We start from the raw sequence: 16,825 nt of genomic DNA, 5'->3' as shown, positions 1-16,825 counted from the left end.
TTAAATTTAAAATATGCAAGGAGTTACAGAAAGCACAAATACCATAGACCTTATTTTAGAAAAGTACAGTATAACTGAACCGTGGTTTGAATGTATATTTAGCAAGAAGCATACTAATATCTATCTATACAAGAAAAGTAATATTTTTATAATGTTTACACACCTGCGTCTCTCCCTGACTTCTGAAGATGACACAGTACCAGTAGTAGTTGTAGTCAAGGCAGTAGTAGTAACCCCAGTATTTACAACTGAGGGTGCAACAGGAACAGTCAGTGCTGTAGAAACATTGTCTTTGTCTTTCTCAGTGCTATCGTCAGCCCATAAACGATTTGAGGTACTACAGGATCCCAGCAAAAGCAACAAAAGAAAAATGGCTAAGCAATAAAAGCAGTTCACTAAAAGAGTGTAATACAAAGAAATGATTTTTTTCCCCTTTTAAAAAAAAATATGCAATTTTGCTAAGCTCTGCTTTAAAATTATCCAAATGTTCCAAGTGAATTTTTCTGGATTATCTTTTCACTTTATTTCTCAAGTACTGATGTTATTATAATGCAATGACGCATAGCTATTCTTTTTATGTGAATATTTTTGGATTTGGATTTGGATTTGGATTTGGATTTGGATTTGGATTTGGATTTGGATTTGGATTTGGATTTGGATTTGGATTTGGATTTGGATTTGGATTTGGATTTGGATTTGGATTTATTTATTTATTTATTTATTTATTTATTTAATTTGTATACCGCCCTACTCCCGAAGGACTCAGGGCGGTGAACAGCCAACAATAAAATACATAAATACACAAAATTTAAAAACCCGATAAAATCAAATTAAACTTTTTGGCCCAGACAAATTAAAATACCCCAATAATTCAAAAACAGATTAAAATTTACATATTTTAAAAAGGGAAGAGATCAGGCCAAGCCCGCTTGATGGAATAAAAAGGTCTTCACAGCACGGCGGAAGGAGCGCAGATCCGAGATCCTCCGTATCTCCGGGGGGAGCTCATTCCAGATGGTAGGTGCCCCCACAGAGAAGGCTCTCCCCCTAGGGGCCGCCAGTCGACACTGTTTGGCTGACGGCACCCGGAGGAGTCCCTCTCTATGAGAGTGTACTGGCCGGTGGGAGGCTATTGGTGGTAGTAGGCGGTCCCGTAAATAACCAGGCCCTAAGCCATGGAGCGCTTTAAAGGTGGTAACCAAAACCTTGAAGCGCACCCGGAAGACCACCGGGAGCCAGTGCAGCTTGCGCAGGAGAGGTGTTACATGGGAGCGCCATGTCGCTCCCATTACCACCCGCGCGGCCGCACTCTGCGCCAGTTGGAGCCTCCGGGTGCTCCTCAAGGAGTGCTCCTCCGATTTTGGGCCGGGGTCATATGTAAAATGACAAAATGCATTGAAATTTAAACATAATATGGCTAAAATAATACACTGAAAGAAATGTCAAATTATATTAACATGTAGTAATACTCTGCCAGTTAGAGATGCTTTAGGCTAGAGGTGGTTGGTGCAATGACAGAGAAGACACCACCCGTCATGCTGCTTGAGTCTGTGATTTTTAGTCTTAATCCTTGTAATTTTAATTGTTTTTAAATTTATAATTGTTTTTATATTTCTATTTTTATTATATTGTAAGATACCCAGAGTTGCTTTGCATAGCAAAATGGGTGTCATATTTAATAGTTAAATAAATACTCCAATTGAAGCTATGTTTATATTCTATCATCTTCAGTGCAAAGAACCCAGATAAACTACCCAACATTGCCACTTCTTGATCAGTAAATAAATGTTAATTATTCTCAATAATACCTCAATAATATTATAATAATTGGATATACACACAAATAATGCTATGAAATTGGCAGAACAGTATATAATCCATGGTTCTGATTTCTACCTAATCACACGCACATAGATACAAGGACCTCCTTTGAATTACATTTACTCATCCTATTGGGAAAGTAAATGCAGGAGAGGCATGCTCTGAGTTCCATTGACCAAGAAATGTCATCTGAAAGAACATTTTTTCTATCATGTCTTTGGAACATGATCACCCCCCACCCCACCACGGAAATCAGAATGGCTTTGACCCTGCTGACTTTTCATAGTCCTGAAAACATGGTTTTGCCATCAGAAGCGAGGAGTTAGAAGTGGGCAGAGCCTGTGCAGTAGCCATATTGATTGTTTTTGGTGGCTATGAGAACACCTCTGCTATGGATTTTGTTGGATGGCCTTTTAAAAATATTTTATGGCTCTGAAATTGTAGTTACAATTTCAGAGCCATAAATGTTTTAAATGTTTTGGTGGGGGGGGGGGTTGTTTTTATATTTTGTGAGCCAACAAATGTGAAGAGATATGAGATGAGAGGCAATATAAATGGACTAATTAAATACATACACACACAAGGTTTTTTTTAGGAATGTTGCCCTCCAAAAAAGCAAATATGGGAATTAAAATGGATAATCTAAAATCTTTTTTCTGGTCTCTCTGGGATAAAGTAAGGTGGAGTCTGTCAGAAATCATTCTGGAGATCAATATCTCCGGCAACTTACTTAAGGAATGTTCAAAATGCACAGAAATCAGTGTATGAAATCCATAATATCTTAAGGTACAAATAAGTGAATTACGCCAAGAAAAAAGGAATTTATCTTAGAATCAGAGCACTACTACAACTTGAGTTGAAAATTAATTTAAGCACACATGTGGTATTACTCTGGCCTCAAATGCTTTTAATCCACCTGTAGGCACAAAATCAGCACAAAACTGCAGGCCCAGTACCTTATGCACAAAAGTTCACATTAATCTTACCTGCTTTGCATGGCTGATGTTGCTGAACCTGTTGTGGCCTTTGCAGCAGTGCTTGTACTAGAAAGCAGATTTTTCTGAAGACCACTGAGAGAGGTAACAGTTGATATAGATGTAGTATTTGGAATACTAGTATTAATCAAGTCATCTTGTCTTCTACCAAAGGAACTGCTACCAAATAAAAAAAAAATTGAAATATTTTTACACTGATGATTTTTTGACCAAATGCCAATTAAATCCACTAAAAGGAAAAATGATAATTATAATACATGAGTACTACTTTCCCCCTTTTCTAGATATGATTACACAGCCTTAACCCAGTAAAACAATATGCTTGCGTATATCCATGTAATACTATGGTATATTTATCAAATGGTAATTATGTAATTATTAATACTATTTTATATATTTAATAACAACTATAATTACAACTATGCAGATAAAAGCAAGCAAATGAAATCCATTAAAAATGCATGTTTTAAGAAACCAAAAACTAGTAACTTACATACTGGTTATAAAGTAATAAAAATTATAAAGCAAACTCATTAGTGAAGAACTGATTCCTACCTAAAACATTCATATCAATGAAAGGCAATCCTATTTCTATTGTTGCTTCCAGTAACAGGAAAGAAAATATTCTTACATTTATTTAGTTAATTACATTATGGAAGACGTAAAACCCAGTGAATTACATAAAATGTGCCTTTTAATTATTAATATCAAAAGAAAGGCAACTCTATATTTAGCATGATTCCTTTAAAAAAGAAAAGGAGGTAGAAAAAAAATTACAAACCCAGAGAAACATCTTAGAGAATAATACCCCGCCCCAACATTTCATATGTGAATATGCTCGTACCAAAAGATGGCGGGATAAGACCAAAATCAACTTTCCCGTCAAACAAGTACAGAAATCATTGTAGTAAAGAAGTAATTGTTATTTTTCATTTATGGAAAACTATTATTTTTATGTATTCAGTATAAATTACATATACTAAATATTATTCAACTGTGTATTGAACTATATTAAAATAGTTAAATGTTCTTTAAATTTCTCTTTGATTAAATTATACTCAGAATCAAGGACTTACTATATAGCTGAAAGAAAAAAAATGTTAATATTCTTTTACACTCTTGCTTTTTGCTAATCATTCTGGAAAATACCTCATATTATGAAGGGTTATTTATTTACCTTTTCTGATAGCTTGAATTTAGTGATGCAGTTCCTTCATTTGAGATATTTTTCTTTGCATCGTCTTCCCATTTTCTTCTAGTATAAGAACCACTACCACGTATTATACTGGCTGAAGAATCCCTATTTTCTTTCTCTTCAATATCTGATGTACTGGCCAGACGTCTTGGTATTGTAGGTGCCACATATGCAAGCCTAGTTGTTTTTGTATCTCTTTCCTGAAAGAATTTTTAAAATAATATTTCAGCTACCAATTTAAAGTTTTATTTTTTAAATAACCAATTTCCTCCGTGGAATAAGTATATTTATTCTTGATATATTCCATGATAAATTTACAATTTCCTCCAATCAATTTTACAGAACAGTAAGCTAAGGGCTTCATGAAATTAATCTAAGGACTGTGTATCTCATGCTCTTCCCCTAAAGTATCATCATCACCTGACCATGCTTCTAAATTGGATAATCAAGCCAGATTTTGCACAACAGAATTAATGTAGCTAAATTTGACATCAGGTCCCAGAATAAAGAAAAATAATATCAAAGTATTTCAACCTTCCGGGACACTCCATTACAGATTTTCAAAGAAGCTATTTTGTAACAAAGAAACTTACTCAGCACAAATGAGTGCAAAACTGCTAAACTCAAAAACTTCCGGACTGTGTGTGCATGTCTGTCTGCCTGTCTTGTCTATCAAATTTATATGACTATCTCAGAAGATCTCAATAAACACAATGAGTTTTAAACAAATTACAACAGTTGATAAGATAACGTGTTTCCCCGAAAATAAGACCCTGTCTTATATTTTTTTGAACCCCAAAATAAGTGCTTGGTCTTATTTTCGGGGATGTCTTATTATTTTGGGCACATGGAGCAAGACGGGGCTCCTCTTGCCGTCTTATCTGATTTCCAGATCTGTCTCCCTAACCCTAACCAGAGGAAATGGTGGGGACCAGCTGTGCATGCATTTAAATATTTTTGGGGAGGGCTTATTTTAGCACATGCACTTAAAAGCCCGATTGGGCTTATTATCAGGGGATGTCTTATTTTAGGGGAAACAGGATACTTGTTTTCTGCAGCTGCATAACTAATCTGTTTCTTTTCCCCTACTGCCATCCTAATTTAAATGCTACATCAATTTAGCTATTCCAGGTATTAGAGTAAGTGAGCTGTACTTTAGAAAAGCTTATGCCTTTTCATAGAATTTATTAATGTGAAAAGATAGTACCAGACTCCTTCTGATTTATACTTTAAAATACTTACAAAATTAAAATCTAGAAAGCTGATTAGTTGCTAAACCCGAACTAAAATACAGAAAGGGCAAATAACAAGATAATTTCACAGAATTACTTTCCTTCCACAAAGCATTACGGTAACAGATATATGCTGCACCCTCAAACTTATTAGTAACAGATATCTGGGAAGAGATGGAAGAGATGCCATAATCTTTCTGCAAGATACTAGTTCGCATATACTAATCAAGAATCAAAGAAAAATACACAGAAAGACACTTGAACCCTTGCTCCTCACTGAGCTTTTATGTTTCAAACTGACTTTACCATTCATGCGAGTAAAGACCTTAACCCATAAATTATGGACATAAAAATCTGATCTGCGTTTTCATAATCTGGTTGTCATTCAAACATGTACTGCTTTGGTTTGAAATCACTACCAAGAGTAACTTAATTAACAATAACTTAATTATGTTGCAAATTTTGGAGGAAAACAGTTACCTTGTCTTTGTTATCTAATGAAGATGACAATCTAGGGCTTGAAGCTGAACGTATAACACCTGTTGAATCTTTTTCTTTCTGAGTTTCTTTGCTAGCTGTAATTTCTGCCAGAGCCCCGTAACTGCCAGTCTTTCGAAGACCCAATCTCCAAGAAGCAGGAGACTCATCTTTTCGTTCTTCTTCTTTGGGAGATATCTTAGTTGAAGTTGGAAACTGCAAAACACAGAGTTGCTTTTTTATAAGCTTGCTTCCAAGCATCCACCGTGCAGTCAAACATTTAAGAAAGGACATGCACAGACCAGAAAACAAGAAATTCTAGAATCTCAACAACAATAACAGGTTTTCTGCTCTGTTCACTGATAAGTATACATAAATCACAGAAATAGCATCATTCTGCTTAATTACATTGCAACCATCTTTAATACCAAAACAAAGAATATTGGCTAAATATAAGTTTCTGTGTTACAGAATGAAGGTATGATACACAATCACACAATGCACATTTAGAGAACAGAAGTTCAGGCAAGCAACTCTATTTTTTGCTTTGTGGAGATTGTGAAGGTTAGAACTCTACCTTGTTCAAACCACATTTACACAACATGGATGCTATATTTAAGGAATATACCAATTAATCTTTGCATTCTTCCATTTATCTTTATAAAACCTTAAAAATGAAAAAATAAACATTACAGAAGACTTCAACAGAGAGTCATATACAGCAACTATGTGAAGCCTGATTCAAAATTAAATAGATTATTTGGAAACTAATTCTAGCAAGCCTCCTTTAAAAAATCTCTTAGAAATGTTCTGCTACTCAAGATAACTGTCCCCCCCACCCAAGGAATACTTTCCAAATAAAGCAATAGTGAAAAATATATTATCTTTAAAATTATTGCTTTGTTAATATTCTTATCCTCTCTCCAAAAATGAAAGGCATTTCCTAGCCAATCAGCAGCAATGAAAAAGTTTAATAATTAAAGTATAACTATGAAGATAGTTATCTGGATGGGGAGTAACAGGCTCCGACTCAACCCTTCCAAGACCGAGTGGCTGTGGCTTCCGGCGTCCCGATATAGCCAGCTGGTGCCATCGCTGGCTATTGGGGGCGAGTTATTGGCCCCCACGGATAGGGCTCGCAACTTGGGCGTCCTCCTGGATGCACGGCTGTCTTTAGAAGAGCATATGATGGCCGTGGCCAGGGGGGCTTTTTATCAGGTCCGCCTGATTTGCCAGTTGCGTCCCTTTCTGGATCGGGATTCCTTACGCACAGTCACTCAGGCACTCGTCACTTCCCGCCTGGACTACTGCAATGCTCTCTACATGGGGCTCCCCTTGAGGAGTACCCGGAGGCTCCAACTGGTGCAGAATGCGGCCGCGCGGGGGATTATGGGAGTGAGGGGTCGCTCCCATGTGACACCTCTCCTGCGTGAGCTGCATTGGCTTCCAGTGGTCTTCCGGGTGCACTTCAAGGTGTTGGTTACCACCTTTAAAGCGCTCCATGGCATAGGACCTGGGTATTTGCGGGACCGCCTTCTGCCGCTGATAGCCTCCCACCGACCAGTACGCTCCCACAGAGAGGGACTCCTCAGGGTGCCGTCGGCCAGGCAATGTCGGCTGGCGACCCCCAGGTGGAGGGCCTTCTCTGTGGCAGCCCCCACCCTCTGGAACGATTTGCCCCCGGAGATAAGAAGGACATCGGATCTCCGGGTCTTTCGCCGTGCCCTGAAAACTCTTCTTTTCCAGCAAGCAGGGCTGGCGTGAACCCCGCCCCCTTTTTTTAGTTTTTAATGGTTATTAATTGTTTAGTTTTAATTTGTTAATGGGTTTTAATTCGCACTGTTTTAATTCGGGCCAAAGTATATAATTCTTTTAATTAATTTTAAATTTTGTATTGTTATGTATTTTAGTTTTGGCTGTGCACTGCCCTGAGTCCACTAGGAGAAGGGCGGTATATAAATTGAATAAATAATAAATAATAATAATAAAAAGATGCTGGATTTCTTATGTGCAATAATGAACTGTGATTATGATGTATCATGGTTCGTCAGTAAGATGCAATGGTCTGGATTGCAACAGTGCAAAACACTAAACCATTAATGTGGTTTTGTATAACGTATGAATGCAATATTTCTGATAGTCCATAGAATAATTTGTTTGGTGCTTTATTTTATAACAGAAATATTTATTTAAGCTGAGAAAATAAGGTCAAATAATGGGGATGAATGCAAACAATAATTGCTTCTGTCAAACTTCAAGATTTTGAGCTTTTCTTTGGGTTTATAAACAGATCACATAAGACACTCTAATTTTCCATCATTTTAATTCTAGAATTCCATGCTTTATGAGGTTTTCTTCAAATATATATTTTCTATTTCTAGAGAAGAAAGAAAAGCTTCATACCATTTCCTGAGCAAGTTAAAATTTCAAAATAACTAATTTTTTTTCCAAAGGTTAGCTTTAAATGTTGCACTATGAATACATACTTGCCATGATGCAAAAATAACGCTGTTTAAAATCATGCAATTACGATGCCAACATTGGAATTAGCAGTTGTTATTTGGTAACCTGGAAAAAGAAGCTAAACATACAATGCCCTCACCAGACACTTTTCACCTTTACTTGGCACAAGTATAATGCCAGTTCTATGTAAGCCCTGTCTCCATGATGCAGGATCTACAGAGTCCATCACAGGCATGAGAGGAGAGGGAGAATCATACTAAAGCCAATTGGGACAAGACACATAAAAGATATAAAGATTGAAGAAAAAAATGGGTGTTTGCCTTTAAAAGCTTCATGCATTTGTACCCTATTTATTTTTCACAAAAATGCACAAGACACTTCGTTTAAATTTATTCCATCAAAAGTCCCTAATGACAATAGAATTAATTATTGAAATATAGAATTAAAATATATTAAAATGTTGATGTAAGGATTCACAAAACGTTCTCCTCATCCCTTGACTCTAGACATATTCTTGAATGAAGATTCCACTTTAGTACTTCTAATGTTGAAAGACCCCCAACCATATACGAAAAGAAAATAAAGAAGAGAGGGATGAAAAAAGCAATAAAGGAAAGTCAGAAGAAAAAGAGTTGTAGAATAAAATTGATATTCATTTTCTATTTTCTTTTTCACTAAAGATCACCACTACTTGATCACGTTAACAGAGACATGGATAAAAGTTCCCTTAGTATTGCAACGAGATGTGGAAATAGTTGCTTCTCCATATTCACATAATATATAGAAAAGTACAGATGTGCTATGTTCTGAATCTAAACCCAAAAGATGCTTCAGGTTATACATATCAGCACCTCATTAAGGAATACACAATAGCTGTGCTTCCCAAGAAAATAAGTGTTTGGTGACAACAAAAGTGACAAACAGTGTTAAGTTTCAGAAAAGGTGTGAGCATGCTATTGGCACTTCCTTAGCTTAAAAGTCTTTTTTTCTTGGACTGCAAAGTTATAATGCAAGTGCAGATAGACACATCTTTTTTATAGATGACCCAAGAGATGCAGTAAGCACACTAAAAAATGCTCTGAAGCATCTTTTCAGCTTCAAATCTGAAGCACACCATATCCCTCGAGATTTGCTGAGACCATTGGTAAAGGGTATCAGAAATTCTTACTCTTTAGGGTTTTTCTTTTAGGGTGTTCTCAAATCTACTGGCAAATTGACAGTTTTAACTAATTGACAGAACTCTAAATTGAAAAGACTGAGAACTGACGCAGTAGTTTTCCATACCCAGCATCTAACAAATATTGAAAACTACACAGTATTTGGATAAAAGACCATTAAGGAAAACCAATGATCATATGTTAAGACTGGGAAACTAAAAAAATATTCTAGAAACAAATAGTAAACATTTAATTATTGCCAATGTAGCTATATAGCACAGTAAACACAAGTGTTCAGCTCAATTTGTAGAATTTAAGATTTCATGAAGGTATTTTTTATAGTTGGTAAGTAATTAAAATCCTTTTTTTCAACATATAAGCAATACAAAAGCTACATATTTGTTTATGGCGAGAGTATGTGAACTTCCAGGATTATAAATTAGTTTATAGGGAAAATTAGAATCAAAGTCAGATCTTTACAACACGGCTATGTGGAAATGTGTCATGCTTAAACAAAAGTGATTTCAGGACCTCCAAAATATAGTCGTTAATGCTCTCAACACTAGAAAAGTTTGAAGTCCCACAGTCCACTGTCAGGCAGACTGTAAAAATGGAAAGAATTCAGCAGCACTGTCACCCTCTTCTAGAGTGGTTGATCAATCAAGATCACACCAAGAGTAAGGTCTTAAAGGTAATATCTAAGGAACTAATAGCTTCTCTTGCATTGGCAAACATTAGTGTTCGTGAGACCACTATCAGGAGTATACTGAGCAATAATAATGTGCATGGTAAGATTGCAAGGAGAAAGTTACTACTCTCCAAAAAGCACATGGCTGCCTATTTACACTTTGCGAAAGAACACATGGATGAGCCAAATGGCTATTGGAAGAATGCTATATGGATGGATGAAACCAAAATAAAATTCTCGGCTTGAATGAAGTGTTACATTTGGCAAAAGACAAACCACTGCATTCCAACATAAGATACTTATCCCGTGTGTCAAACACATAGTACTAGTGGTATCATAATTTGGGACAGCTTTTTTGCCTCTGGACCAGGGCAACTTATCTTCAATGATTAAATTAAAATTTTGCTTTTTAAATAGATATGCAATTATATACAATTAAATGTTAGTACTAGTAAATGAATAAAAGCATCTTTTACCTTTTTAAGAGGGGATGTAGGTGTCACTTGACCAGTAGGAACAGATGGTGTTGTTACAACTATCGAAGAAGCTTGCACATTGGTAGTACTTGAATTATTGGCTATAGATTTGTTCTTTTCTATTAAAAAAAAAATCAGTCACAGTTTATATAATATAAATGTCTGTAACTATCCCATTCTCTCAAAAGGTGTTAATTTAAACCTCAAAACTAAAGAACTAATTTTGTTAAGAAATATTTCTAATTATTGTAACTACTCACAAAATTATCAACAAATACTACTTATGATGAATCCTCATAGTTCTGGCCATTCCTGCCATCACAAAATCATAATCCAGTGCTTGGTGCCCATCTCACAATTATGATGTTGCAACAAGCCATGGTCACATGATCATTATTTATGTTCTCTGCCGGCTTCCCACAAAAACAAGAGAAGGCAACAGGAATCTAGAAGCTGTGGTCATGTTGGTTCTCATTTAACAACCTGCATAAACCTTGTTAAAGACGGCCACCGGGACTATTGGAATTGCTGCCATTAAACAACATGGTCAGTGATATTGTACTTTTATAAAAAATACAATGTCATAAGCTGTCATAAGTCACAGACTACTTGTAGTGGCTACTTTAAAGCACAAAACAAGTTTTAATTAATGTATTCATATGCTATCAATGTGTTCTGAGTAATGCAGGGATGTTTACAATAAACATTTAAGATAATAATACAAATATGATAAAACACTTAAAACAAGATGAAACTAAAACTAAGAATAGTGCAAACGTCTAAAATCACAAGAATAGCTCCTAAATGGCTAGAAACATATTAGGATAATGGTGATGAATAGGATTATTTTCTTCCAGTCAAAATTTACAGGGGACACAGCCTTAATAAAGAAAATGATACAGAATTTCAGAACATTTTTAATTTTTGCAGTCTATTAGAATCTTGATGTACCATTTTAATGCTTCTTTTTAATAATCTCCAGATACCATCAAATATCAGTAATAGAATTCATAGTTTTCATGAGCTGCAAAAACATGACTGGGAAACACTTTATGCTCCACAGATCATGGTTGTCAGTCTCTGATGTAAGAGTCAGGCAAAGTGGAATGTAGCTCTCAATCCCAAATGCAACAGTTAAGAAAGCACTCTTTCATGTTTTATAACTCTTAGCAAAGGCACCCAGAAAAATAATTGACTACATGGGATATAATTTTTTGAGATATTAGATTTTTAATTGTTTAATGGGTTTTAGTCGTAAGGTTCTTAATGTTTGGCCAAAGGGTATAATTCTTTTAAATTTTTAAATTTTGTATTGGATGTTTTTTACTTGGCTGTGCACCGCCCTGAGTCCACTAGGAGAAGGGAGGTATACAAATTTAAATAAAATAAATAAAATAAAATAAAAATAATTATATACAATATGTCAATATGTAACAGTAAATATACACTGCTCAAAAAAATAAAGGGAACACAAGCAGAAGACATCCGAGATCTGAATGAATGAAATAGCCTTATTAAATACTTTGTTCTTTACATACAGTAGTTTATACACTGCTCAAACAACTAAAGGGAACACAAAACTACTGTATGTAACGAACAAAGTATTTAATAAGGCTATTTCATTCATTCAGATCTCGGATGTCTTCTGCTTGTGTTCCCTTTATTTTTTTGAGCAGTATATTTTAATAACCAAGCAAGTATTCAACAAATTGAAGTACAATCTAGTCTCAGTGAATGGATACTGAATCATTAGAGGAGGGTGAAAACCAGACAATTAGGGAATTTACCTTTTCATGTTCTACACATTTAAAAATAACTAATATTCCCAGTGCTTTTCATTAAAAAATGAAATACTGATGTATGGATTTGAATCTTGTCTATAAACATATTATGCAAAAGAGGTATTATAATAGGCCTCTAATTCATCTAGAATCTTTTTCCAAGTACCAGTACTTATAGTAGACCTCTGAATCTACCTTATAATGAATAATTGGAGAAAAATGAAAGTACAAATTTGGAGCATAGAGATTCAGCTTTAGGGAAAAGTTAAGTTCTCTAGCATGCCAAATAAAGTATGATGAAAGTCCTGTTGATATTTTAAAATCTCCAAGTTTACATAAATTAATTCTTGTGTCACAGTCATATTTTCCTGGCACAAGATTGCATAGTAGGAACAAAGAAAACACAGCAATGAAAGTCATGTAACTCAAGAAATGCTGAAGTGATGAGTCTGAACCTTTAAGTCATTCTTGGAAGACATATATTGTACACTCCAGCAAGATTTTCAATATTGCATTACTATAATTAAGTGAACTAAAAATATATCTTTTTGGTTTGTTATTTTAAAATTAATCATATTGTGCTATATAGCAAAACCATAAAGCCTATAGGAAAAGAAAGCAAGGAAAGAAGGAAATGAATTTTGTAGAAGTTTACAAGGCTGAAATTGCCAATTTATGCATTACTTTTTTTAATTTTCTAGCTATAGATTAATTACTAAACTGTTGGAAATAATTTTCTAAGCTAAGCTTTCAGTATATTGACTGCTTGTGTATTTTTTTAAAAATAGCATATCCAGTATTTTGTGTATAAATTTGATAGATTATTCTTCGTTATTAAGATTAAAAACAAGTAATCAAGTTATTAGTGTACAAAATAGAGAAGTGACCAATGTAATTTCATAAATAGAGTACTTTGAAGCATATATTTAATTTTCCCACATCCATTTGTTGAGACTTTCAACAAAATAATCTTAACATGCATCACCATTGCTCACTTACTTTTCAGGACACACTTGACCTTAAGTGATGGAGACAGCAATTTTAAACAAGCTAACTTTAGCAATGCTGCATGTTTTTGCGAAATCAATGCAACCCATTACCACAGAAGTTTCTTTTGATAATATAAGTGAAATGAAAGTGCATGTAATACTTGATTTTTCAACTCTTGCTGCAAGACTTCTTACTCGTTGTTTTCATGTAATATAGCACCTTGTTTCTCAGCATTACCCAATTACCTATTTGTGAAGCTAATTGAACTGTTCAAAAATTATGTATAGATGTTTTAAGAACATGTAAAACATGGTAAGAGATAAAAATTGATCCAATGCATTATGAGCTTTCTCTAAAAAATTAAAAATACTTAATGCCTTCCATCTGTCCCTCCGCATCAACTCATGCTATTTTTAAGGCAGCAGCAAACATAAAACAAGGAAGAAACAAAAATCAAAGAATAAATTAAAATGAAGTGAAAATAAATAAAAAGGTAACCGAAGTATTTTTCCACATTACCTGTTTCTGCTTCGGATTCTGAATCTTCTTCCTCATCTTCTTCACTAGAACAACTGGATTCATCTTTTTTTCCTTCTTCCTCCTCATCACCTTTTTCTTGTTCTAAAGACTCAATGTTTGATGGATTCTTGTCTTGCTCAATGATCAAAGTATCTTTACTGGAATATTGATATTATAAATATTTATTTATTATTTTAGTGGAAAAAATGAATATCAAGGTGAACTGTTTGTTCCACAGCATATTCTAGTCCAAATTTGCGTAATCTTAATCTCTTTGCCCCCCTCCCTAACTTAATTTCCGTTTAGCTACTTACTTTTTAAATGATTTTTGAGACTGATTATTGTCCATGTTGGCTGTTGTTTCAATTAAAGGTGATTTCTTCTCCTTCTTCTCACTATGAAGCTTTAAGAAAAGTTAAAATACTTAATTAGATTTTTAATTATTATATGTAAAATTTACTAAGAAAGTTGCAGTATTAATAATTCAAAAAGTACAATCCTTTAATCTTTCAAAACTAATTTTCAGAATAAAAAGCAACCCTGGCCTGGAGCAAACAAACTGTCTAAAACCATCCCCATTTCTCATATCTGAAGATCATATAAAATTTCCATAAATACAAAGGCAAGATAAAAATAAATAAAATAGATAAAAAGTAAAATAATGCTAGTTCACAACCAATAAATTATTTTATTAGGCACTGCTTTCAGAAAATATCTGGAAGTATTGTAAGAGAAACTACTATGAAAATGAAGTTTCTGTGTTTGGTAGCAATAGTAATATAAGGATCTTTGGAACTTCAAAATAGCTAAGAACTGGCAGTTATTAGCAAATAGAGCCTTGGGAGTTAATACCAAACTCCATGAGCAGAAATGGATTCCCATCAGATTATATGTTGCTGTAGCTTAATATGGAGAAGGCAGTTTCTTACTCACAGTGGTATATCATGACAACTTATAATATGGGGCCACAAGCTCTAGCTGGCAGCTGAATAAAGCTTTGGAAATAAGATGGACTAATTCTACTATGTTTAAACTTCTTCCCAACATCGTATAAAGCTAAAGGACCAAGCAGTGTTTCTCATTTGGGAACAAGGAATAAATACAAAACTTTCCATGCTGCTCGAAGTAGGAAGTAAATGTGGCTTCAGAAAGAACAATATAGAAATGGGGCGTTGGTCCTACCTGAGACGCACCTTCTCGTTGGGTGGAGACAGCAGCCAGGATGGGTTGTGCTCGTCTGTTCAGGTTGATAGACTGAGCCTGTCAAAGCTGTTAAGTCCCGCCCTTGTTACTGGGTAGACCCAGCTTTTAGCGAAGACAAGCTCGACGTGTGGGAGAGCAAATCAAGAAGGAAAGAAAGGTAAGACATAGAGACCAGACTGGTGAAGGGAGGGTCTGGCTGCTGTCTCCACCTAACGAGAAGGTGCGTCTCAGGTAGGACCAACGCCCCTTCTCCATTGTGGGTGGAGACAGCAGCCAGGATGGGACATACCAAAGATCACAGTCTCTACAGTTGGGGGGGACCAGGCTGGTCCAAAGAACCGTCCTCCGAGAGAACCCGCTGCAGCACCCTACGACCAAACGCGGCATCTGCCGAAGCAAACTTGTCCAGTTTATAGTGCTGGATAAATGGAGAAGGTGAAGTCGGTGGAAGGTCGTATTGACCTTGGGCACAAAGGTAGGATCGAGATGGAGTACTACACGATCCTCGTGGAAAACACAGAGGTCATTATGGATGGAGAGGGCAGCCATCTCCGAGATGCGACGGGCTGAAGTAATAGCTACCAAAAAGGCAACAAGTTAAAAGTCGCAGGCTAGTCGTCCACAGGGACTCGTACGGGGCACCCGTAAGAAAATTAAGAACTACAGAAAGATCCCAGGTTGGGTATCGATGCAGCACCGGCGGGCATAAATTGGTGGCGCCCTGCAGGAACTGGCGAATCAAGGGGTGCTGTGCCAAGGAAGACAACGATCCTAAGGTAAGTATCGACGAGATCGCCGCCATCTGCCTTCTCAATGTATTAGGAGAAAACCCCTTGGAAAGGCCCTCTTGAAGAAACACCAGAATGTCGACAACTGAGGCCTGGAGGGGTAGAACCCCGTTCTGATCGCACCATGTACAAAAGGCCTGCCAGGTGGCTGAGTAAATTCGGTCCGTAGAAGGCCGTCATGAAGCCTGAATGGTGCATATCACCTCTGCCGGGATGTTGGCCTCTCCTAGGGCGCACCGCTCAACCGCCAAGCGGTCAGACGTAGCCACTGCAGGTCCGGGTGCCTCACCGCCCCTTGGGTCAGGGCATCCTCTGGTAGAGGTAGCTGCCAAGGTGGGGCTACTGACAACGACACTAGGTATGCAAACCAAGGCTTGCGCGGCCAATGCGGAGCCAGAAGGATGATGTCCGCTCACTCCAACAACAGCTTGCGAATCAAATGGGAAAGTAGGGAAACCTGAGGGAACACATAGAGTAGCCCCGGTGGCCATGGGGATCGTAGAGCGTCGGTGGCCTCTGCCTGCGGCGACTGGTACCACGAGATGAAGCATGGAAGCTGAGCATTGTCCAACGTGGCAAAGAGGTCGATCACCGGCGTCCCGAAACATGCAGCAATTTGGCGGAAGATGTGGGGGTGAAGGCACTCCGCGTGATCCAGTCGTTGGCAGCTTAGCCAGTCTGCTTGAACATTGGCGACGCCAGAAATGTGTTCCGCCCGCAACGAGGCAAGATGTGTCTCCGACCAGATGCCCAATCTCAAGGCCACCGACATCAGGGATAGGGACCGTGTGCCCCCTAGGCGACTGATATGGGCTTTCGCCATAATATTGTCCATTAGGACCAGGACGTGAGAGTTGGAGATGAGATGGCGAAAGGCTCGAAGCGCCAGGTAGACAGCCTGCTGTTCCAGCCAGTTGATGGGGTGATGGGCATTGGTGCTGTTCCAGGTGCCCTGTGCCACTTGGCCCAGACAATGAGCACCCCAACCCAGAAGGCTGGCGTCTGTTGTCACCACCACTCTCCGCGGGTTGAAGAAGAGA

At 36.9% G+C, this 16,825-nt stretch overlaps 1 protein-coding gene across 4 annotated transcripts in view; it reads right to left on the bottom strand.

The window, feature by feature from the left end:
* The window catches only part of PPP1R12A (protein phosphatase 1 regulatory subunit 12A), a 128,074-nt gene that overhangs the window by 22,929 nt on the left and 88,320 nt on the right, over positions 1 to 16,825 (bottom strand). For 2 of the 4 annotated variants that reach the window (XM_034402748.3, XM_034402750.3), the window contains exons 7-13: positions 14,109 to 14,197; positions 13,795 to 13,952; positions 10,505 to 10,623; positions 5,724 to 5,936; positions 3,994 to 4,211; positions 2,808 to 2,975; positions 164 to 337 (exon numbers count right to left, since the gene is read on the bottom strand). In XM_034402748.3, the coding sequence (XP_034258639.1) occupies positions 164 to 337; positions 2,808 to 2,975; positions 3,994 to 4,211; positions 5,724 to 5,936; positions 10,505 to 10,623; positions 13,795 to 13,952; positions 14,109 to 14,197 (1,139 nt within the window). The remainder of the gene's footprint in view (positions 1 to 163; positions 338 to 2,807; positions 2,976 to 3,993; positions 4,212 to 5,723; positions 5,937 to 10,504; positions 10,624 to 13,794; positions 13,953 to 14,108; positions 14,198 to 16,825) is intronic. The other 2 variants (XM_034402749.3, XM_087874072.1) reach the window with 1 other exon arrangement.

The sequence above is a fragment of the Pantherophis guttatus genome, chromosome 7 (genome assembly GCF_059756535.1).
Source record: "Pantherophis guttatus breed Tessera chromosome 7, ASM5975653v1, whole genome shotgun sequence".
NCBI classification, from domain to species: Eukaryota; Metazoa; Chordata; class Lepidosauria; order Squamata; family Colubridae; genus Pantherophis; species Pantherophis guttatus.
The sequence above is the reverse complement of the archived record's forward strand: the minus strand, read 5'-3'. Positions and strand labels throughout refer to the sequence as shown.